This window comes from Syngnathus scovelli, chromosome 10 (genome assembly GCF_024217435.2).
Source record: "Syngnathus scovelli strain Florida chromosome 10, RoL_Ssco_1.2, whole genome shotgun sequence".
Lineage (NCBI taxonomy): Eukaryota > Metazoa > Chordata > Actinopteri > Syngnathiformes > Syngnathidae > Syngnathus > Syngnathus scovelli.
In genome coordinates, this window is record NC_090856.1 from 8,833,269 (window position 1) to 8,856,950 (window position 23,682).

A 23,682-nucleotide genomic window follows, 5' to 3' on the forward strand; every position below is an offset into this window, starting at 1 on the left:
TTTCAAACGCAGTGAAAAAAGTATATAATCGTTCAGACTTTTCATAAGAGCACCGTACGCGCATGCGCACTAAACTCAATTTGGGTGCAGAGGTTGGAGCGTTTTTGGAAAGGCTCGCAGTCGCTGCTGCAGGGAGAGAAACGGTACCAGGGCAATAGCACTGTGAAAAGAGAGTTAAAGGCTCTAATGATACCTTCTTTTTTTAAACAAGAACATATGGACAGGAAAAGAGGAAATCCTAGAATTCCAGATGAATCAAAGAATGGAAACCGCCACAATCCGAATGAAGACCACCTTTTCCTCCCGTGAAATTGAAGGAACGCGACCCTTCTGCTTTGTGCAAAGAAGCCCGTCTCATTTGATGAATGGATAAAATGCACCACTATTCATTGTGCCAACGAGACATGTTTTAGAGACAGTAGCTTCATTTGCATTTGACAGCTACTCGTTGTTTTCCATCGAATTCCACTCGCGTGATGCTTTGGTGCTTCTTTGCTGTGAAGGACTGAAGAAACCGACTGCGTGGAAATATGGGTGAAGTTCAGGACCTAAATAATGCGAAGAAGGTCTTCGTTGCTCCATCTATCAAGTCTTTTGAACATTATGACTTTTCCCGTGCTAAAATCTGTTGCAGTCTCTCATGGCTTCTGTCCAAATCATATAGGAGAGGTAGGTATCAGTTACCTGCATCATTGTTTTTGTTGTAGTCCCGATCGTTTCAGCACCATTATTCTGCAAACGTGATCGATGTTGGTTGTTTGCTTTAGTGATATATTAAAAATATATATTACTAAAGCAAACAACCAAAATATAAAATATACCTGTTTATAATACCTGACCCACCTTTACGATGTAACCCTTTTGTCCTCAAATGCATCTTCATTCCTTAATTAATTGTGGGATGGAAAAACGTAATTTATGAGATTAGATAAAGGCAATTCCCTAAGTGGTTTACAGTAATCAGTATGTTACAGTTTTACGTGATGGTAACTCAGTGTCGCCTACTGGGTTTCAAGGAGTAACCTTGAAATCACTGCAACCATCTCATACTAAAGATCATCGCTATGTGTTGGTACCTCACCTGGTTAATACCATAAAAGGTTTATTACAGATGGTGTTGCACAAAAGATGCATTATACTCATCATACTGGATAATAAATACTAGGTTAACCAATTGATATATTTAATAGTAAGGGATAATAATGAAGTTGTTTTACTGTGTAAACAAATAGAGTAATGATCCCGATTGCATGCAGATAATTCACCTACAATAGTAATTTAATTACGTATTTTACATTATGTAATGCTTTGGTTGTCCATTTTTTTTCCACACAAGCATGGCATTCTGCTGTCCTCTCACAATGACAAGTTTCTTGGTGGTATATTGCTAAGTCTTTATAAAGGATACCTGAGGAAAAATAAGTTTTCCAAAACATTTTATAAATAACTGCTTTGCATTCTTGGCTTGACTGATTAAGTGCATCTTGCATTTATCAAGAAAACAGCGAGAACATGTCAACTAAATAATGATAATATCCATATTCAAACATGTTTGCATTTTTCAGATGTCTGATTTGTATTTTTCAACAGTATTAATAGAGAAATCAATCAATCAATCAATCAATCAATCAATCATCATATGTACTGTCCTTTCCCATTATAAAAGGACTAATACATTCCTCTTTTTTGCAACAATATGCAGTCATAGCTGCAAGCCACACAGCCCATTGTCAGGCTGTCGGAAAAGCCCGGCAAACATGAGTTCCCTTTCAGATCCTCAGTTCATCTTCAATCAGCACTGAATGAAATGGGCTGAGTCCAAAAATATAGGCCTCCAGAGAATGTGAGTGAGCAGGCTTATATCCAGATCTCAGCCTACGCTTTTCTCTGCTGAATGCTTCACATGTAGCTCCCTTATTGCAGAAGTGCTGTGTTGTCAATAAAACCCTGCCCAGATGAACAGATGATTTCTCAAATTGTTGCAAAAGTCAGAATGTAGACTAAAGCCTGGGTAGCAATGTTTAAAACAAATACAGTTGACTAAAGTTTAAAATACAAGGCGTCACCTCCAAATTGAAATCTGAATAGGATAATTGCTTTTAAAATCATGGATTTTTTCTGGAACAGCTTTTATCAGTTTGTATTTTGCTTGGATACATCTTTTTTTTTCTTAGCCTACACAACACATATTAAAAAGTCCTTGGATAAGCAGGAAAAAAATTGTGATTCATTTGTTGATTGATTGCTGAAAAATGCTGAAAAGACTGATTGTCCAACTATGTCCTGCTCACTGGGTAGGAACAAAATCCACATCATAGTAACAAAGTGAATATATTCTTCTCATGCTGAAGGCTGCTAATCTTACCAGGATAATATCAACCACCTGAGCCATACCCACAACTAGAATCCAACATGTCCGAAGCAGATAATGATTTCATATCGGTTGCGATGGCCATTATCCTAACTCAGCTTTGACGTCTGACTCCCATGTAAATGGAACAGGAGGAAATATTGATATATTGACTAGAATCAATACTGTACCATGTGAATGTAAACACTAAAAGGCTTTGGAGCAAAGAAGGCTGAATTTCTGTATTGACAAAGAGTCCATCTGTAGATGACCTCATTGACAGTGGTCATGAGGATGTGATTCATCGACCGACTCTTTAAATTTGTTGTGTTGGAGAGTGCAAGCAATTGGTTTAGCCCATTACTGCATGTTCTCCACAAAATGAATTTTTACATTCATTTTTCTGGTGCTGATCTTGGATTTGACAAACATTCCTGATAATCTTCATAGCTCTCAAATGACTTTATTCAGTTAATTAATCATGGCCAGGACCTCTAACCCTTTCCCCTTAATCTTATTTTGAAATATTTGTAACAGCGGAAGAATCCCATTTTGTCGGCAAAATGAAATCTTTGACCAAACACACAATACACACAAAAACAGAGCATCTCTTTTTGATGAGACAGGGTGTTCCCAGGGAGCTGAATGTTGTGGAGATACAGACGAGATGAATCAATAGTGTGGCGCTCCGACTCTGGTTGCTATGGTAACATTACAGGTTTCTCCATGTATCTCCATGACAAGTTACTGCCAAGGCACGGCAGGGGACATGAATAAGGAACAACCCTAAGGGCTGTAAAAAGTATTGTCAGCGAATCTGTGCATTTGTATGAATTTGTACACATTGCTTTATGAAGCCAAGCCATTGTGGATTTTTTTTTCTTCTTACAATTATCTAAATTTCTTCCCATTTGTTAAACAGACAACATCCCAACAGACATGAAAGAGCCATTCTACACGGACCAGTATGAGCAGGAGCACCTAAAGCCTCCAGTGGCCAGTCTCCTATTGTCTGCTGATATATACTGCCGGGCCGCCAACCTCATCTTGAAGAACGATCCGGCCGAGCCTCTGCTGGGCCACGATGCTGTCTTACAGGCTCTGGCCCAGCGAGGTCTTTATGTCACTGATCACAACAGAGTTGTCACTGAGAAGGACCTTCAAAAAAGGCCTCTGCAAATGGTAGGAGTGTGTTTTTATATAATTTCAAATGTTTCTAAATTGTTTAAGGTATCAGTGTTGGGAATTAAATTGTTACCTCCCTGTGAACAATTTTGAAAATAACAAAATAATTTATCAACTGCCGGGTTAAGCAAGAATTGGGCGTCCTTGTTGATTTGTGTCTCAGTAGGAAGCTTGACTGGCTCAATGAGCTGCAAGTTGCTGTGTGCTCGAAACAATTAGCACATAGTGTGCCTGCAGTCTGTTTGCAGAGTCGTGCTGCTCCTAATTTCCCTTTTATGCTAATTACAAAGTTACTTAAATTCGTCTGGAACTTCAACAAGACAACATCTTATAGCTGCTTATATCCCTGACAAATTTAAAATCATGATGCTATATATCAACTGAGCATGCTCATACCTATATAATCAGCAGCATCTCCAAGGGGTAATTAAGATATAAGGCTAATTAACAATACATTTTGTATTTCTGGTGACTGATATGGGTAAAACAGCTCAGTTAAATTTTGAAGGGAGATGGACCCTGCTCCTTCTGCATGTCTCCATCTCTGCAGCTTCCATCACACTATTGCAAAGCCAATGCGTTACCATGGTAACACTCCGGCGTGCGGGGCTGGGGTGGTGTTTGTAAGTGTGAGTGGGTGGTTGCTAGAGTGGGGAGTGCTCATGCTGGCGCAAGTCATATGTAAAGTGTGTATATGATGGAGGCTGGAAATGTAAGCACCAAGGCAAAGAATTCTGACATGCTGTGCTCTTGTAAACCTTTTATGGAAGCTAAGCAGGAATCCTAAAATGCTTTAGCTCTCGCCTACACACACAGGAAAGGCAGGCAGACAATAATTTCTCAGCATTCAAGTGACGTCCACTGCCCTTATTGTTATACTGCAATTGTTCTAAAGCACAAAGATGAGTGGAAGCAGCAGGGGAGAAGGGAGGCTGTTCCAAGTCCTCTCTGTTCTTGTCAGCCTCAGTGAAGTCACAGCCAGCATGTTGTGCTCAGTGCCAACGGGCACTCCAGGGTGACACAGTATGGATGGGTAGGCAGTGTGCATTGAACACTATGGCATCTTTCTCCATTAACCAGTGCTGACCGCCGTTGTTTAATATGATAACAGATTTTATTTTTACTACATTGATATTTGCTGTCAAAATTTTGCTGTGGGTTTCAGTAGATTTGCTGTTATGGCACCGTGGAGTAGACTGTCTTGCTTTGTGAACTACGGGGAGGAAAAAAGCCCCCTGGTAAGAGCTAACAAGGGTAATACAAAGAACTAAAAACATCTATGGTTGGGTTTTCTATTTTTTGGCCTCAGGTGCCTCAGTAATACACCACCTTTGCAATGTCAGTAAAGATTCACATTCTAGTTGTATGATACTAATTTCTAAATGTATGTTTTTATTTTTAATGGTTGAGAAATGTGCATGTGATATGCTTCTTAATGTCAATCTTCTTTTATACAATAATTAAATTCTGATGAATTATATTCTGATAACTGAGGTGGACAGCACAATGTAATAATATGACGCATGAGACGTTGGAATCAAACCCTTGCCAGAACACAATACATACAATGTATATGTTAGTTTGTGATGACCATGGCTACATTTATGCTCATATACACACATATTGTGACTATTATTTTGAGTCTAGGTAATTCCAGACACTACATACACTGTTTTTTATGGTTAACTTAGGGGTTGCTACATAATTTGAGGCTTAGTTTTGGAACGTACTACTGAAAGCCACTTTTTCATGGGCAATTTCTTACCACGCTTTCTATATATAAAACTCACAGTGTTTCAGTTAAAGGAACCTATAAGAGAATTCTGACCAAATAAAGCTGTTGTCTCTGGCATTCAGATAAACATTTTAGCTTAATTCAATTTGAAGGCTACTCACATTTTAACTACATTCTCATGGTGAGAAAAGGCTATCACAGCACAATTGAGCCCACTTAACAAGCAGAGAAAAAAATATTTTACACTTGAATAAGTGACAAGTTTACATTGATAGGTTTTCCATTCATATAATTGCAGGTAATTTTGCTGTTCACACATACATGCATCTGAGTAACCGGATTAGTTACATTCATTTGCATTTACAAAATGATTACCTAGTGACTGTACACTGTGTGGAGTAAAGTGTTAAGACATGGCTTAATCAGTCTGGGATTGTACTAGTTAATCTCTTAAATCCTAATTCTTCATTTAAACAGGGCATATTAAATCATTTTCTTTCCTGAAGCTCAAAAATGTTCAAATTGGTCTTCCAGTTTTAACTCCTATCAAAAGAATAACCAACCTCTTATTCAGTTTTCTCAATAGTTTACAATAATCAAGAGTTTGGGTTCTTTACTGACATGAAAATAGTTCTCTCCTGTGTTCTTCATGCTCTCTACTTGGTGTATAGCACACAGGAGTATTGAAACATTTAGGCAAATCTTTATATTGGAAATGAGTTTTTCAAAAATATGTGTGTGCATAATTAAAAATTCTTAAATTAGGCATTATTGTGAGACTCATGTCAGAATAAACTGCTGCAGGTCATTGAAGTGTTGTAAAATACTGCAGGGAAAAAATGTCCTCAAAGTGACCCTCCTTGGTGATAAGAAAAAGGGGCCAGCTGAGTGCTTTTCCATGTCCAGCAGAGGTTCCATGAAGTTACTTGAAGCTTGACAGATTCGAATTTAAACCTTTGACCTCAGCATGGTGCCTACTGGCCTGTGATAATGAACGCACCAGATTATTTTTACATTTTATCCTACATTCTCGACAGCCTTGTGTCTTTCGGGCAAAAGGAGGTCCAGTGGACTGCAATGCAGCGTTGTATTTTGCGGTTCACTTGGCTCCTTTTCCCACAGGATATCCATAGTTAACTCGACATGATGCTGTAATCAGCATAGTTTTCAGTTTAAAAGTCACTGAGTTTCAAGGGCATTACTGCCATAGGAGGACATGAACTACTGTACTCCGTAAAAACGACAGCGTTCTAAGTTTTCAACGTAATGGCTTATTGAGGTCTTGAAGAGAGTAGATTTCAGAACAGAAAAATACTTACCGTACTTTCTGCACTATAAGGCGCACCTAAAAGCCTCCAATTTTCTCAAAAGCCGCCAGTGCGCCTTATAATCTGATGCGCTTTATATATGGACCAATATTGAGCCACTACAGCAGGCATGTCCAAAGTCCGGCCCGCGGGCCAAATGTATATATCTTATATATGGACAAAGTTTTAAAATGGGCCATTCATTGAAGGTGCGCCTTATAATCCGGTGCGCCTTATATATGGACAAAGTTATAAAATGGGCCATTCATTGAAGGTGCGCCTTATAATCCGGTGCGCCTTATAGTGCGGAAAATACGGTACCTTTTTTTTTTATATAACCGGAACTTAAAAGGATGTTTAAAAAATGGAAACAAAAACCCCCCAAAATGTGTCAGTCTTCCAATATGTGTGGAATTAGGAAATTATAACTATGCAAGTAAACACTCAAGCAACAATAGATTGATTTTATTCATTGCAATATTTGGAATTTAAAAGGATGTTTAAAAAATGGAAACAAAAACCCCCCAAAATGTGTCAGTCTTCTAATATGTGTGGAATTAGGAAATTATAACTATGCAAGTAAACACTCAAGCAACAATAGATTGATTGTATTCATTGTAATATTTGGCAACACTTATCCCCTCTACATTCATCTATTGTTTGATTCATAAGTAATCCATGAATTCACAGGACACTGGTCACGTGTTAAATATAGGATATATACATATGGAAATATATGTTCCTATGTATGTGAATATTTTATGAAGTAAAGTAAAACTGGAAGAAAGCACATGCAATTAGCTAATCTAAAGCTTATCTAACATGATGCCTGTGCATATCACAGAAGAAAAGGCCTTACTTAAAATGGCGCGACCTATTTCCATCCAGATACCCAGGCTATTTTTCTTCCCTCTAGCTTTCATCTGACATTTCCACACTGTCAGCTGATCGTTTCCTGTCCATCCATTTGTATTTCACAGCAACTCATCTAATTCGTTTGCAACTCTGCATTTCAGCATTACATTTCAGAAACACCCTGCACTAACTTTAACATTAACATCTCGGACGGCCAGCCAATCGCAGGGCCCCCTAAAAATAACCAGTGACTCCCGAATGGTCTCATTAGATTATGCACATTTCCCTTAAATTGTGTCTGATGAATATTTGCTATTTCTGGAAAGAATTTGTATAGCGACATTACCCATTCAATATAAGGCCCTGGTGGCATTGAAATGATTAATTAAGAACTGCAGTTTTGTTGTCAAATAAATAACATTGGTTTTTCTTTTGACATTTTATGTCTTCAGACTGTGTGCAGCTTTAAATCAATATCTGGAGATTGCTCTCAAGAGTAGATCGGATGATAGAGGGAACTGACCTCTGAGGAGTAGATTCACATTCTGATTGGACTTGCCTGGAGCTGATCGTTTATTGTTTATCTATTGTTTATTACCCGTGAAAAATATAACTGTAACTGATAACGTGGTTTGTTTGTTTGTATTGGTTTGTGAGTGTTTCTCCGAGGGAAACAACCCTAGTGCTTAGACCGACTCAATAAAGGCAAAGAAGAAACATCTTGACAGTCTGTTATTAAGTGGGATTGGTTTGCTGCTGGCTTGTTATACAGACTCCAAATTTAGCATTACACTAACCATTGAACGTCACAGAGAAAATAGACTACACAGTAAAACCATACTCTTAAATTTAGCTAAATTGCCCCACAAGTAAAGTAACACCTCCTGGGCCGCTATTCCGCTGTCACAAAGTCGAAATAAAATGTACCAAGTTTGAATTTTTGTATCCAGTAACAACATCAATGACAATCTATTTTAAATAAAATAAAATAAACGTCACTTATGATTTATTGTCCAGTCACATGATTCGAAGAACTACAACAAATGCTATATTTTACTGTTTTTCTTATTGGCTGAACATTCAAATTCACCACACTTTGTATTTTAGGCAGATAAGGATGCATTTATTTTCAAGGCAACACCCACATGAGAGTGTTGGGCTTTGGACAGTTTCAGATTTACTTTTGAAGCTCGTTCGTTGTCCTTATAATTATAGCTAGTTTAACAAATTGGTCCAAATTTTGGGTCTTGATGATTCAGACAGTAGTTAATTGGTGTCTCCAAACATGGAAAATAATATAACCAGCATTATTTTCATTGTGCTATTACAGGAAGGCAGCAGTTTTGTCCCTTAGTCACTCCATGAATAAAAGACAAGGAGAAAAAAACAAAATGAATGACACAATCTAGCACTGTGATTACAAGTGATGCTAAAATGTAATTATCATGCCCCCAATTCCTCTTTTTCCAGAGTGCCCATCTGGCAATGATCGACTCTCTGATGATGGCATACTCAGTGGACACGCTGAGTGTGGAGAAGGTGATGGCCAGCATTCGCCAGTATTCATCAAACTATGAAGAAGAAGAAATACCTTATGACACAGAAGATGTAGTCACCACCTGGATCAACAAGGTTGGTGACAGACAGTAGTACTTTAACTTGTCGATATGCAAAAAAACAAAAAACAAAAAAAAAGAAGAAGCTACAATCCAGAGGTCTAAAATACACAGACGAGTAGGGGAGTTATTTTAAACTATTGAGGTTGATGGCATTCCACAACTGCACACTTGACAATGGTGGTCGAATTTTAACTTTCATTTGTAACTATAGTGATGATCAAAATGAAAAACAAAAATGCATTTTCAACTGAATATATAATTGAAACATTTGTAAATTATTATATCATTTTTTTTTATTTGAGTTTTACACAATTTACTAAATTCATTAGAATTGGAGTTTACCATACTGCTGATATGACTTCTTCTAGGCTGACACTTTATTTGATTATTATTTGTGCACTGTTTGAAATGTCTGTTCAAAATTTCTACTTTATGTCATTAGGTTGTGTGTTGTACAGTTGGCCAGTGACTGTATATTCAGACTATGACTATTATTAGTGCAGAAATGTGACCTAATTATTATTAGTGCTTTCACTAGCAAAGCAAAAGTTGATCCTGCTTACACTCCATTTTAGATTAACGAGTATTTGAAAGACACTGTGGCTCAGGAGGAGAAGAAAAAGAAGGAGACACAAAATGCAGAAACTGCAGAAACTCCTCGGGTGAGTTTAACTCCTTTCTCAGCAGAAACATGCAGAATTCGTTTGACTGACAGCCCGAGACAAGCTACCCAAATCCACTTTATGAATTTAAGTCCTTGACATCTGTGTTACTCGGCTATCTGGAAGCAGCTTCTTCGAAACCTAAGCCATTAAAATCCAGCTTTCATCGAAGGAATCACAAAAAGTTTAAATCTTTGCAAGAATCCCTCACTAAATGTGGGCCTTAAGCAGAAAATCAGAAAATCTTGTTTAATTAGTTTCTTTGCGTGAGGGCCGCTAATGTCCAGCCTGCAGTCTCAATCTGTGGTGATTTTATCAACAGTCATTACAATTGCCATAAGGCAGAATGCTCAATTTGTGTGTGTGTGCGTTTTTTTTCACACTGTTTGTAATAAATTGTTAACTGAACCACTCATTCGGATATTTGAAGCTTTCAAAATACCCCAGTGAAGGCTTTCTTACGACCTTATGCCGCTCTATATAGCATGTAGAAAAGTCACACTGTCCAGTCCTGTTCCTGTAAATTTCACTATTTGATGCTGATTTGACCAGTCAGAGTGCAGAGGCAGCACATCATGCCCGTACTGACCTCACATTATTTCATCATGACTTCTTTCAAACTCCAAAGCATGCAATCTAAGTTGAAGTCTAAAAGCACACCAGCATAATTTTAACGAAAAGTAAGGTAGTTTGACTCCCTTGATTTTTTTTTTCCTTTTTTGCTCAACACAAGCCGCTTCTGTCTTTTTAATATCATTTACTTAAGTATGTAAAATTGTTCCATCTGGAGACCGAAACGTGTCCATGCGTGTGTGTGTTCATGGAGAGAAGGCTGATGAGAACATAACCTCAAGGTTAGAGGATAATGGAAAACACACCTTAAGATACTTTTGTGTGTGTTCATTTGACTTCTATTCAGGGGAGCTTGACAAATATTCATTTCCCAAATCCTCCATCTCGTGTCACGCTCCCCTTCTTCCAGAAAATCTGCTACCCCCCTCCTACCACCACATGTCCATTTTGGACTCTGAGAGCCGTGTACGCAAGGTCATTTTTAGAGGCTTCCACTTCCAAATTTTCTTTGTAATTGTGCTTCATTTGCCATGATGTAAAAGCTTTGTAGTCAAACCCGATTAACAGTGTTTCTTCTTTGAAGACATCAAACCTCAGCTGGTGACTTCTATTACCATTTAGAAACCTACGACTTTAATCACATCAGGAGAAACCAATAAAGTGACCTTTCATCTACTCTGCTTCATTTTGTATTTAAACGCCCACACAAAAAGCGTTCACAGTTCACAGTCACTTCTGAATAAGGCATAATAACAAAAATAACATATTTATGCAAGGAAAATCATTAGTTATGTAGATTGCTAAACCAGAACTAAATCATAACATTTATTTTAATTTTGGCTAATTCCTATGTTTATTTTTTGTCTATAAATGCTTTTTTTTCCCCATCAGATCAATAAACATGCCTAACATGCAAATGAAAACATTTAACCTTGAGCCATGTCTTTTTTTCAAATGCAAATGTGCATCATATAATATATTCAATAATTACTGTGTGGACAGATTCTTTACACTGTTTCATATGTGTGTTCTTGCAACTCTTGTCTGTGCTTGCCAATCATGTTGTTAACTAATCTCACTAACAGGTTATTTTCTTTGTTGTTGCTGTTTGCCTTTTGCTACTGCAGTCTCCAACCAAGTGGTACATGAAGCTTGTGCCTGTAAGTCAACCCATCAATGCTAATTCTGTCGTTCATCGCACCATTCATGACCCTCACTACCACCACCTTGTGCTTTTGCCACAGTAGTTCTTAAACCACAGGAAAACAAACCAGGACCAAGAACAAGGCCAATCATCATACAATATGCTTGACTGGTAGCCCAAAACAGCAAAAAAAAAAAAAAAATGCTCTACTACTACTCACTGCTAAAGTAGAAATCATTGCACCAACTAGATTTGTGCACAAATGTAAAGATGGTGTTAGGTTCAAGATACCCTTTTTAGTTTTTATGGTGAAAAAAAAACGTTATCACATCTGATGTCACTGTCCATAATTATAGGTTTACCACTTTACTTCACCCATTTGGTTTGACCCCTTGTATAAAACCTCCAACAAAGGTTCAGACGCTTGTCTCATTCTGGCAGTACTTGGCAGGAAATGAATGTCCTTGTAGACTTTCCGTGGCTACATTGGCACATGGAACACTCTCTGTCATGCCTCAGGCTGCTCCCTCTGTCCAAACACAACTGAGATATTGATAATGCATTGTTATGTGTTGCATTGTATTCCATTCTAGTGGGTATGCCCACAGTGTTATCACTATTAATGAGTCATACCTCATACAAAAAAAAACAAGGAAAAAAATTGTTAATGATACTTCTCTTCAAATTACTTCCTACAATTGCATTTTTCCATTATTCTCATTTGAGCAAATTATTTGATTTGATTGTCCAAAAGCAAAAATGAGGCACCTTAGCTTGCAGGGCTACATCATAGTGTGCTAAATATTGTGACTTTGTTTATGGTGTTCAGGCCCGCTACAGGAAGGAGCAAAGCAGCAGCCAGGTGATGCCCTGGATCCCCCCAGTGGACAACTTGCTGAAGGACAGCATCGATGGATCGGCACTGGGTGCTCTGCTGCACTTCTACTGCCCCCAGCTGCTGCCTCTCAGTGGTAAGAGTTGTTTTGCAGCATAATGACACTAATTCATACAAAGATTTTAAGAGCAAAATCCCAATTCCAAAAGTTAGAGATGTCAAATGATATTTTCCTCACTTGCACTTGATTTGGCACATCTCTGTAATGTAATAAGAGCCAATAAAAATGATGTTTTAAAAACTCACTTTTTGAAGTAGTAAAACCAAAATTTCAGATTATTTAGGTATATGTATTTTGGACAAGTGCTTAACTTGTGCATTGTCAGTCCACACAATGTTTGATGACTGGGAATTGATTAAGCAATGGTGCCTTTCCTGTTGTACACAATAGAGTGTGACGTTACAAAATCACATCAGCTGTCAATGTGTGATGATGACTTCAAAATCAGGCACATTTACACAGCAACACAAAAAAAACAATCAGTGAACATTGTTTTCTTTTCAAATGCGTTAACGCGGGTCTCAGCCCACTTAATCATTGATCATTCAGTCGTTATCCACCAACACTTAAATAGCCTTACATTTCCCAAGCAGAGGAAACCCGAACACGCCATTTGTGATCACATCCAGCAGTAATATTTCAAATTCACCAAAAAGGATCTAAGCACAAACAAGCTGATGGCTCCCTCCGTGTTCCCAGATGTGTGCCTGAAGCAGAACATGACGCTGGCAGATCGTCTCTACAACTTGCAGCTCGTTCAACATTTCTGTAGTGACAACTTGGGAGGCTGCTGCCACTTCAGTTTGGAGGATATGCTCTATGCTCCGTCCAGCCTCAAGGTACTCCTCAGCTAAAAACTGTAATATAATATTGTCATATATGGACCCAAAATAGAATATGTTTCACACACAAAATAGAGAAATCTAATTTAAAGCCAAGATAATTAAAAGTATCACCACCCTCCATGCCGGAAAACTAATGATGTTAAATTTAATTATGTCAATTGGAAAATTTCAGCATTTTGTTGACACAGATTAAACGAGAGAAAAAAGACCCACCAGGGCATGGCTGTCTTGAGAGCATCGGTGTACCTCAAACTGCATAAAAGCCTGCTATATTAAATTCGGCAACCTTGACCCAGTTTCCCCTGCAGCCACACCCGCAGTAGCAGTGTGTCATACTAACACAGACCTTATTATAGACATGCAGTCGAGACATAGTGTTGATATGGAGGCAAATGTTTAGTTTTTCTTTATTACTGCTTGATACCTTTTCCAAAATTACAGTTAAATTTATTAGATGATTCTTCAGATATAGGTTTTACAAATATTTGGTATCAAATGATTTAATTTTTGGTCATCAAAACCTATCGTCACAGAATAATCAACTGTTGTTCTAATTTAGTCAATTTTAACTTTGCATGTAGCATGACGTTATTCTTGATGGCCTACGTTGTTCTTATTGGACTTTGGTTCACTGCATGTGGCAATGCATGGTTGAGAGAAATGTTGCTGATGAATCAGGTACCTTGAGAGCTGAGCTGTGCAGCATTGTCTTTGTCAGCAGACCACAGAAGGTGGATGGGGGGGGGGGGGGGGGGGAACATTCAAGGTCATTCTCGTCATGCTGTTCTGGTTTTTACAAGTGTGCCAACATGTTCACCGCCAAAACTGCCTACTAGACTAATGATCAAACCTAATCTCGGGAAAGTGCTTATTTTACTGTATATGACTATTTAACTACATATACGTATGATCAGTTGTAAATATTGATAATGGACTAAATGAATGGAAATATTAGTAAAAATATGTCTTGCTTTGCTTTTTTTTTTTTTTTTTTTTTTTTTTTTTTTGGAATAATCATAAAAATAACCTTGATGGTGGGCCATAGTCACAATATCTTAATTTTAGCTCTGGGCCAACACACTACTAAATCAAATTTTATTCATATCACACATTTCATTCATACTGTCAGCCAGCATCACATGCAGGTGATTGAGAGCGAAAAAAAAAATAGCTGACCTCTATTGTATAAATTAGGTTAATGCCATAATCTCACCGGTAGCTACTGTTGACATAATTATGTGTAAGTGTAAATTGAGCTTTTCGTAACGTGTCACACTCCATGTTTGTGGCTCTTGCTAACAGGAATTAAAGGTGCAATGATTAAATCATCAACTAATCAATGTTTAAATTCATCAGCAATTTTTTTTCATAATCAATAAATCATCAAATAGTGGATTATTATATTATAGCACTCTCAGTCGTGTTTGATGCGGGTGTGCAACAGCCATTTAAATGTATGCTCTAATGTTTATCTAATTTGATTCGTCCCACAGAACAACTACTTGGCATTCATGGCAGAGCTCTTTTGGTGGTTTGAGGAGGTCAAGCCTGATTTTGTGAAGCCAAACATTTTGGACAACGAAGCCCCAGGTCAGTCATATATGATGTCACATTACTAGTAAAAATCTGTAAGATGCATTTGTATCCAGAATACAAGCAATTAAAAATGAGTCAACAATATTTTTAGAATTTTTTTCCCCCCCCAGAGCTCTCATCCTTGTTGAAGAATATCCCAGCTGTCCCAATCTCTAAAGCGACTAAGAGGAGTTTCATGGAAAGATCACCAAGTCCTGAAAGACCAAGGTATAGTATTTTAGTATAAATTGGTAAAGCTTTTGTGAAATAGAAAGGCATTCCGTGATTTATCATATCCATTGCTAATAATAATAAAACCCTCATTTGATATTGCTCTCTTTTTAGTTTGCCTCTGCGACCCCAGCCTAGAAATTCAGGTATCTACTTTTGTTTTGAACTCTCGTATGACTATATACATATCATGAATATATCGATTTGAAATGATATCTATTAGAGATAGTCTTTCTTACTCGTAAGAGTAAATAACAAAATGAAAGCATTTTGTATGTTGCTTGTGTCATCCAGGTGAGATGAAGAAATCAACCTCCATGTCCTTTGTTGATAGCAACCTTGGTACTTGGCCCAAAGAGAAACGGTCAGTATGGCATATCACAAAAAAGTTTTTAAAATAATTCATTTCAAATGTAGTATTTATTATCCCTCAATACATTTCTTCAATCTGTTTCCTTAGGTCTGGACCTTATGGAGTATCTTTTGACATTCCCTTGGACAAAGAGGAAGCTGCATCTTCAACTCATACTGCCACACGTGGCATGGTCAGGTCGGTCAGCACTGACGACGGTTCTGGTTTTAAAGTCCACCACCTACCTCAAGGGATGAAGCGGAACCTTTCCTTCCAACCAGTCAATGGCACGAGCATTGGCATAGAGGAGGAAGGATGCCCCGACAGTCTAGCTGGTGTGGAACCTGAAAGGCGAACCTACACTTGCGGATCTAGCATGACAACTCCCTCCATAGAAGAGGCCCTTCAGATTATTCACAGTCCAAGTAGGCCCCCCGTGGAAGGAATCAACCATGGCTTCTTCCTGCATGGTCCGGAAATTGGAACTGGCCACGGTAGCTTGGAGCCGCTGTCGGAGTTGGACTCCAAAGAACGTTCGAGCCTGACAGACACCACAGAGGTTGACACTGGCATCCACATTCATACGGACGATATGCTGGATGAAGATTCATCACTGAAAGACTGCTCTGTGAACATGGACCTTGATATGGATACACCCAGCCCTTGCCCAAGCAGTCAGAGCAAATCCCCCTCAGCATTTAGGACTACCAACTTTGCTGAACAGAAGATGAAGAAGATCACTCCATCAGCACCAGACTCAGGACGCGAGAGCAGCAGCTCCCTTAAAACAACTCCAGAGGGTTCGGATTTTGGTTTGCCGCTATCGGTTTCATGGGCCCCAACTCCAGAACACAGTCCCGTCCGTCAACAAATGCCAAAGGCACCTGCAAAAGTCGTCCAGCTTCCACACAATGACCCCGCTCAGGTCATGGCAACCGAAATGGTTGAGCTGAGGATGCGTTTGGAGGAGAAACGGAAAGCTATTGAAGCGCAGAAAAAAAAAGTAGAAGCAGCTTTCACGAGGCACCGACAAAAGGTCGGTCACTCTGCTTTCCTCAGTGTGGTGAAGCGTAAAGGAGACGGAGCTGTGACTGGAACAGAGGAAGGAGGGAAGTTTAAGGGCGAAGTCAAGTCGATAAGTCCCACCTTGAGGTGTGGTCGAAGCAGCGCAGACACACCTGATGGTGCGGAGCAAAGCAGCACAAGCTCCTGTTGGCAAAGGTCGCCCAGTCGAGACGAAGAGGGTGGTCAAGGGCACACCCCGCTAACCGAGGCGGATCTTGCAGAGTATACGCGATCCATTGAGAAGCTCAATCATTCTTTAGCCTTCCTTCAGACTGAGATGCAGAGGCTAGCTCAGCAGCAGGAGGTCATCATGGCCATGAGGGAGCAGCAACATCAGCAGGCTTGGGTCATCCCTCCATCTCGTGCCATGCCCATGCCGCAAAAATACGGAAAAGGCAGCAATGTCACTCGATCCTCAGGACCCTCTTCTCCGGTGGACTCGCCTCGCTCGGCCCACCGTTCTCCGACCAGCATCAAGCGCAAATCGGCCTCCTTCCACTCACGCAATCCTCGCACCGCTCGCCCTAATGAGCTCAAGTTGGCCCCTTACAACCGCATCCTCACAGCTCCCCAGTCTGTGGATAGTATCCCAAGGCTGCGGCGTTTTTCCCCCCGTCTCCCCACAGATAGCTCTTTTGTTTACATGGGTGAGACGCCAGCCAACAAGGAGACAGACACAGAAAAAGACCTCAGTGGTGTCTGCGGATCTCCTCCCAGCTCACCCAAACAAGAGCAAACACAAATAGACTCAAATACAAAAATCCACGAGGAAGCTCTCAGCCAACCAAACACCACTGATAAGGAAAAAGTAGATCTCGAACCTACACAGTCGTCATTTGCTGAGATTCTGGCCCACCCGGTAGTTGAGACCTTCACGGTGACCCCGACGGAGATCCCCACGTTGCCTGAAGTCAAGGGCAACCTGATTGAGGTTCCCTTATCAGTTGTGAAGTCGTTGAATGACCTGACGCTTGACGACGGCTCGGAAATGGAAGGCCAGGAGGATGAACAGAAGATTCGTCGCGGCTTCTTCTTCAAGGTCAGTTCTCATTTCACACGGTGATTGTCACAGTTTGGCCTCCAGATGACCCAACTAGCTCAAAATCTTCTTATACATTACTACGTAATTTTTACGTGATGGTATAAATGATTCAGCAAAGATGAGGGCGACCTCATCTTGCTGTTTATAGTTTGTGAGGACTGCTTGCCAGCTGCAGTGTGAGCTGCGATGTGGGTCACAGAAGTGGGTCTGATGTGAATAATTCAAGCACCACTGCAGAGACATGCACTCGTAAAGAAGCTGCATGAGGGTTAGTAAGAAGTGATCACACCAAAAAAAAAAGTAACCAAAATCAAACTAATTACCTTTGGTGATTGTGTGTTTCCGCTAATGTCTGACAAGAATTTAAAGCCCAAATTTATTTTGCAATGAGGGCTGCCCTCCTATTGACAGATTGCATCATGAATTTTCAAGGACCTGTGCAGTAGGAGAAGAATTGACCTTGTCTCATACTAATTGTGTCAGGAGGATGGAAAGGCAGAGGAGAACATGGCTCAGAAGAGGGCGGCACTGCTGGAGAAGAGGATGAGGAGGGAGAAAGAGAGCCAGCAGAGGAGGATGCAGCAGGAGGTGGAGCAAGAGCAAAAGAAAGAGGAGGCTCGGTATGCTCTTTTTAATTCTGTATCAAATCAACTTTTCTTTTTTTATTCCATAAAATGATTTCTGAAGATTTAGGGCGCTTTTCTGGACACTTTAATGTGTTACGCTGACTTTTTCCTAAATAAAAATTCATGTTTTGTTAGTTTCATGTTTATGTTTCATAAGTTGCCTTGACTGGGTTTATGTGAAGCAACTATTTCAAAAGGTGCTTTATAAACAAAGCTCATTATTATGTTTATATAAATAAGCAGATTTGTAACAGGGGAGTTAAATTCATCTGAGTGAACAAACATTATGTAATGCACAAAAAATATTTGGATAGAATATTATCTATTCCATTGAATCATTTTCCATTGTTTGCCCAGGTTGAAAGCGGAGGAGGAGCGTATCCGAAAGGAAGAAGACAAAGCCAGGAAGGAGTTCATCAAGCAGGAGTATCTGAGGAGGAAGCAGCTAAAACTGATGGAAGACATGGACACGGTCATTAAACCCCGACCTTCTGCCGGCGCTAAACAAAGACGAAGTCGACCCAAGTCAGTCCGTCGCGACAGCATCGACTCCCCAAAAACTCCGGTCAGAGCCGCGACAGGTAACCGCAGAGTCAACACATTATGACCCATTTGTCAATTCCCAAGCTTTATATCGTCATGTACATGTATGTACAAATTTGTAACGTATTCATTTATTCTTGTTGATGATGTTTTAATTACTATTCATTTTAGACTGCATTGCTATGGACTGGCCTCCAGTGTCCTGTGCATGGTTATCGCTGTAACTGTCATCCTGGGCCTCATCTCCAATGTCTCATATTTAGGTTTCCAATAATTTCTCTTTTCAGTCTCCAGTTTGTCCCTGGCATCCCTTAACTTGGGAGACGGCGAGAGTGTAGACTCAGGGAAGAGAGCACAAAGGTAAGATCGTACGTGCATATGTAAGTGCTGATGCGACCTTGATTTGATCAAATTAGAAAATATATTGTACTTTGGGTATTTACGTAAAAAACACATTGCAAAGTACTTCACATCATGAAATAAAGTCCATAACAAGAATTGCAGCAAAAATTGTGCCTATACACAAAGATAATCATCCTCATATTTTAGTGGTAAGAAAAAAAATTGTAAAAAACAAAAAACAAAGCTGCATAAAATGGCTACTTGCCTTCGCAGTTCTGTCATTATATCTTGTGTTCTGCAAAGTGAGTCGGACATAGAACAATCTAACAATCTGCTTTTACAATGCAGTTTTCCTGACTATCCCTACAACATATTCCTAACTCTTTTTTTTTTTTTTAATATATATTCTTGTACTGTCCTGCTCAATCACACATGCCAGAAGTACTAGTTTAGCCTCTGGTAGTCTCCTCTGGTTTCTGAGCTCTCCTAAACTGCGAAGAAGAAGGTTAGTTCCTGCTTGGTACTGAGATCACGGCGCTTCATGTTATTCCGGCCCCCGATTCTGCACTGTACCTTGTCCTCACACTGGCTTTGACTTGACTGAGTACAGCACTATTTTTTTTTTTTTTTTTGCTTGTCTGTTTGATAGCTGTAAAGCTGAACTGCTATATTTGTTCATAACATGCCCTCAACTTGCATCCCTGATCATATATATAAAAAACAGTGATTATTAAAAGCTTAAATGATTTTACATACTTAAAAAAGTATTTTAGTGAGATAAGATTTAGTTAGCATTGCAAAGATGATTGCCACCCGACTGCTTCACATCACTGCCCCACACAACCTTGTGTTTTGCAAACTTGTGACTGATATTATGTAACAGAAGACCAGACAGCCTCTTTAGTGATGATTGTTTTGAACCTTTCTTGCTGCAAAATTACACAGATTAGTGATGATATAGTGAAAGAATATCTTTTACATCAATTGATGCATGAATACGGTAAATTTGATGAATTGGATCTATCTATTCTATGGAGTAGCAACCATTTCAAAAGTAGATTTATTTTCTTTTTTTTAATGTTTTCTAGGCCAGATTCAGCAGATTGCTTCCTGTCCCCGAGTCGCACCAGCAGCAAAAATGGAGAGAAGGACTGGGAGAATGGATCCACAACCTCCTCCGTTACATCAACCACAGACTACACAGGTTAGTGTTGTTGTTCACCAGAATCTGTTGTTTGTATTTAAAACGCTGTGGTTTTTATTGGTGGAGAACTGCACGGCTGTACTGCATTACACTTTTATTTTTGGCTGGTATACATATTATTTAAACATTTGTCAAACTGGGCCATGCAAGAACACATAGAAGCCGGAATATTACAACTTCTTTGAAATGGTAGCTTTTCTTTATACTAGTTATATTCTCAGTGCAAGTGTATTATGTTGCAAATCCCTTCGTCTGGACCTCATAATACCAGTCAAGTGTCATGCTAATTGAATTGCAATTTAACAAAGTCTTTGGATTAATCAAGTTGAGTAAGAATTGAGCAGTAAATTGTTTGACTTGACTGAAGGCGTCATAATCACTATGATGAAAGCTGAAACAATTTTCTGTCCTGTTTCCATCCCAGGACCGAAGCTCTACAAGGAACCAAGTGCCAAATCAAACAAGCACATCATCCAGAATGCGCTGGCCCACTGCTGCCTTGCTGGCAAAGTCAACGAAGGACAGAAGAACAAAATCCTGGAGGTAATAGCTCAGGGTGCTTGTTTTTATCAACATAAATCTTTCTCGCATGGAATAATGTATACACAAATTCTTATTATTATTATCATTATTATTATTTGTTATTTTATTTGTTATTTTATTTATTATTTTTTGTTAAAACATTTTCAAGAACTAGAAAATGTGTAGTTATATTTACTATATTGGTTAAACTGCTGGGTGGGACTCAAGTCATATTGCCTAAACATGTTATTGGCGTCAGCACACAACTCATATTTTGAGATTTCTTTTCTACTGCAACAGGAAATGGAGAAATCCGAGGCGAACAACTTCCTGGTTTTGTTCCGAGATGCCGGCTGTCAGTTCCGCTCCCTCTACACTTACTTCCCGGACATGGAGGAGATCAACAAGCTCACGGGTATCGGCCCCAAGAACATCACACGCAAGATGATTGACGGCCTGTACAAGTACAACTCTGACAAGAAGCAGTTCAGCCAGATACCCGCTAAGACCATGTCAGCCAGTGTGGATGCCGTGACCATCCATAGCCATTTGTGGCAAACCAAGAAGCCAGCCACCCCTAAAAAAGTTGTGCCTGCCACCCAGTCCTGATAAAAACTGATCGTGAAAATTTCAGTTTGCGCTCTCACTGTTTATTCCTATAATGATTCAAACACCTGCAGTGCACACCCATGTTTTCCCTTTTGCGTTTTGTCAGATTGCTACAACTGGAATGTAAGCCACTGATGAAGAATGATGTAAATATCTTATGTATTTTTAAAGACAAGTCGTGTTGGAAATGAAGGCATGTGTGAGTAGTGTTTTTATTTCCTTTGTGCCAAAAGTAAAAAGACAATATGAATGCTAGGACATTTGACTCAGAATACTGAAGCACTGAATGTTTAATAATCCATGTACAGGTCGAATTTTATTTGCAATAAGTTTATGTGCGGCCTTACACGCCTTAGGCTTTAGCGTGTGAGCTGATTGTAAAGCAACATTCCGAGTTGCTGTTTTGTATGTCTTTGGAAGAAGCCTTTTTGTTGTTATTTGTCAGTAAAGGCGTTTGTATATTAAGGTACGTAAATCTAAGGGCCAAAAACGATTGATTGCATACAGCTAGCGTTTGCCACACAGCACGTGTGTGTTCAACTCAACAAAGTCAGACGGTTTCAGCTTTTACACGACCATTTTCTTAGGAAGAATGTAGGACATCACTCCTGATAACATTCTTCTCGGCTATCAAGATGTGTGAAAATACATGTTATAGTTAGTGAATGATCAATTTTCTCGCTATTGAGTACATTTTGTAGAATTCCTCCATTTGTGATTTCTTTGCACTTATGGTATAGTTATTTATTAATATATTCTCTACTCTTATCTAATTAAGAATCATATTTATTTTGACTGATAACAGACATAAGATGGCTAAGCTCAGGTAGCGCAAAGCTTAAAACATTGTCGATTCCCAGTTTTCTTGTTACAAATTACAATTTGAACAGCTTAATCTGGTATTTTCCAACACACCACAGTTTGAACTCTATTTACATCGAGCGTTTGTTTCATCCAATCCAAAATGTTTCAAGTTAATTAACTTGGGTTAATGGTCAGGTTTTATGTCGGTGCTCTAGCACATGTCATTTTTAAACAAATTTGTCACTGCTAATGAGTAATAGCTGTGTGTGGAATTATCATTTCTGACGGTTTACCATTTCAGCTTTTGGTCAGGAAGATATTTTTTAATCAATCACGCACGGTGGAATCGGTCATACGAACTGAATTCCCACCCATTAAGTGAACTGCTGGATGCCATTCATGGTTTTATTACATTCATTTATTTAAAATAACACAATATTAATAAATGATAATGCGTTGAAAACCAAATGAACATCATAAAAAAGTTTGTTTTAGCTTCAGTCAAATGTTACATTTTGTAGAAAAATCATACTGTGTTGTGAAACAGATGATGTTTTGCTGCATACGGGTAAAAATGCACCATTTTTGTTTGTGCCAAACTCATAAACAGGTTAAGTGTGAACAGTTCTACTGACGTGATGCATCATTTAAATTTGGGGTGTGATTGGGGGGTATTTATGACTCAAGGAGCATGTATTTTTGTTTAAAACGTAGTCTAGTGTGTTTCCCTATTGGTTATCGACAACTGGAAACCAAGGGAAGCAAATATTTAAACTAAGCTATTATTGTACGGTGTGTTCATGTGAATTCATATCTTCATGCAATGATGACACTTTTTGTCAATGCGGTGTCAAAAAAGCTTGCTGAACATGTAGTTTGTTTTTTTTCTGCTATCAATAAACTCAGCATAGCCCTCAAAATAAACACGAATGTTGAGTCTTGTTAACTATTGTTCAATCAATTTAAAACGTTATTTTTTACATTAGTACAATATGCTATTATTTTTCTGCAAAGGATTGCCTCATTCCACAGGAATATAGCTACTGTTTTTTTGAGTTGGTTTCAAATCAGACAGGTGAAAGGCCAGTTGGTCACAATAGAATCAAGAAATTTTTATTGGCCATGTCTGAGCATGCCAAACAAGGAATTTGACGTCGGTACATCTCAGCCTCTGTTCAACATTTAGGTGACTAACAACACTCAGGACATGTGCGAAAATTGACAAATATTCTCAAACATCCACTGATCTTAAACTCCCAGGAGGGCAAGGAAAAACTCAAAACTCCTACTAGGGGAAATGAGAAACCGGGATCAGCAACAACAACTTTATTGTGATCACCCCACCCCATTGGGAAATGGAAAACTATATACAAAATATATTTCAAATAGGAAGACGTCACACTTAAGAACTGCAGAAGAGTGCAGGTTGCCTTGAATCAACCTTTGTGGGTTACAATGACCTGAATGATCTAATTTACACAGAGACACTGCAGTGATTTTTTAAAATCATGATTTAAAAAAAATCCCTTTAGTTCTCCCCGTACCCTCAACCAAATGCATCATTGTTTTTGCTGTGCCGGGAATTAACCTGATGAG

General features: G+C 39.0%; 1 protein-coding gene across 2 annotated transcripts; it reads left to right on the plus strand.

Annotated features, from left to right (window-relative positions):
• Window positions 1-79: 79 nt before the first annotated feature.
• Window positions 80-23,010, plus strand: camsap2a (calmodulin regulated spectrin-associated protein family, member 2a). Of its 2 annotated transcripts, XM_049719813.2 has the most exons (18): window positions 80-669; window positions 3,273-3,532; window positions 8,903-9,064; window positions 9,627-9,713; window positions 11,414-11,446; window positions 12,260-12,401; window positions 13,026-13,165; window positions 14,665-14,761; window positions 14,878-14,974; window positions 15,092-15,123; window positions 15,272-15,341; window positions 15,438-17,433; window positions 17,920-18,056; window positions 18,420-18,643; window positions 18,893-18,965; window positions 20,036-20,151; window positions 20,576-20,694; window positions 20,974-23,010. In XM_049719813.2, the coding sequence occupies exons 1-18, from the start codon at window positions 531-533 to the stop codon at window positions 21,280-21,282; spliced, it is 4,233 nt and encodes a 1,410-aa protein (XP_049575770.1). In that variant the 5' UTR covers window positions 80-530; the 3' UTR covers window positions 21,283-23,010. The 2 variants fall into 2 exon arrangements, with proteins under 2 accessions (XP_049575770.1, XP_049575779.1); XM_049719822.2 differs by lacking the exon at window positions 11,414-11,446.
• The last annotated feature ends 672 nt before the right edge of the window (window positions 23,011-23,682 follow it).

Excerpts from the sequence above, each read along its gene's own strand:
- camsap2a (XM_049719813.2), top strand. The coding sequence starts at position 531 with ATGGGTGAAGTTCAGGACCTAAATAATGCGAAGAAGGTCTTCGTTGCT. Across the intron at positions 9,714-11,413 it reads AAACTGCAGAAACTCCTCGG|TCTCCAACCAAGTGGTACAT; the intron begins GTGAGTTTAACT and ends TTGCTACTGCAG. Across the intron at positions 15,124-15,271 it reads ACCCCAGCCTAGAAATTCAG|GTGAGATGAAGAAATCAACC; the intron begins GTATCTACTTTT and ends TGTGTCATCCAG.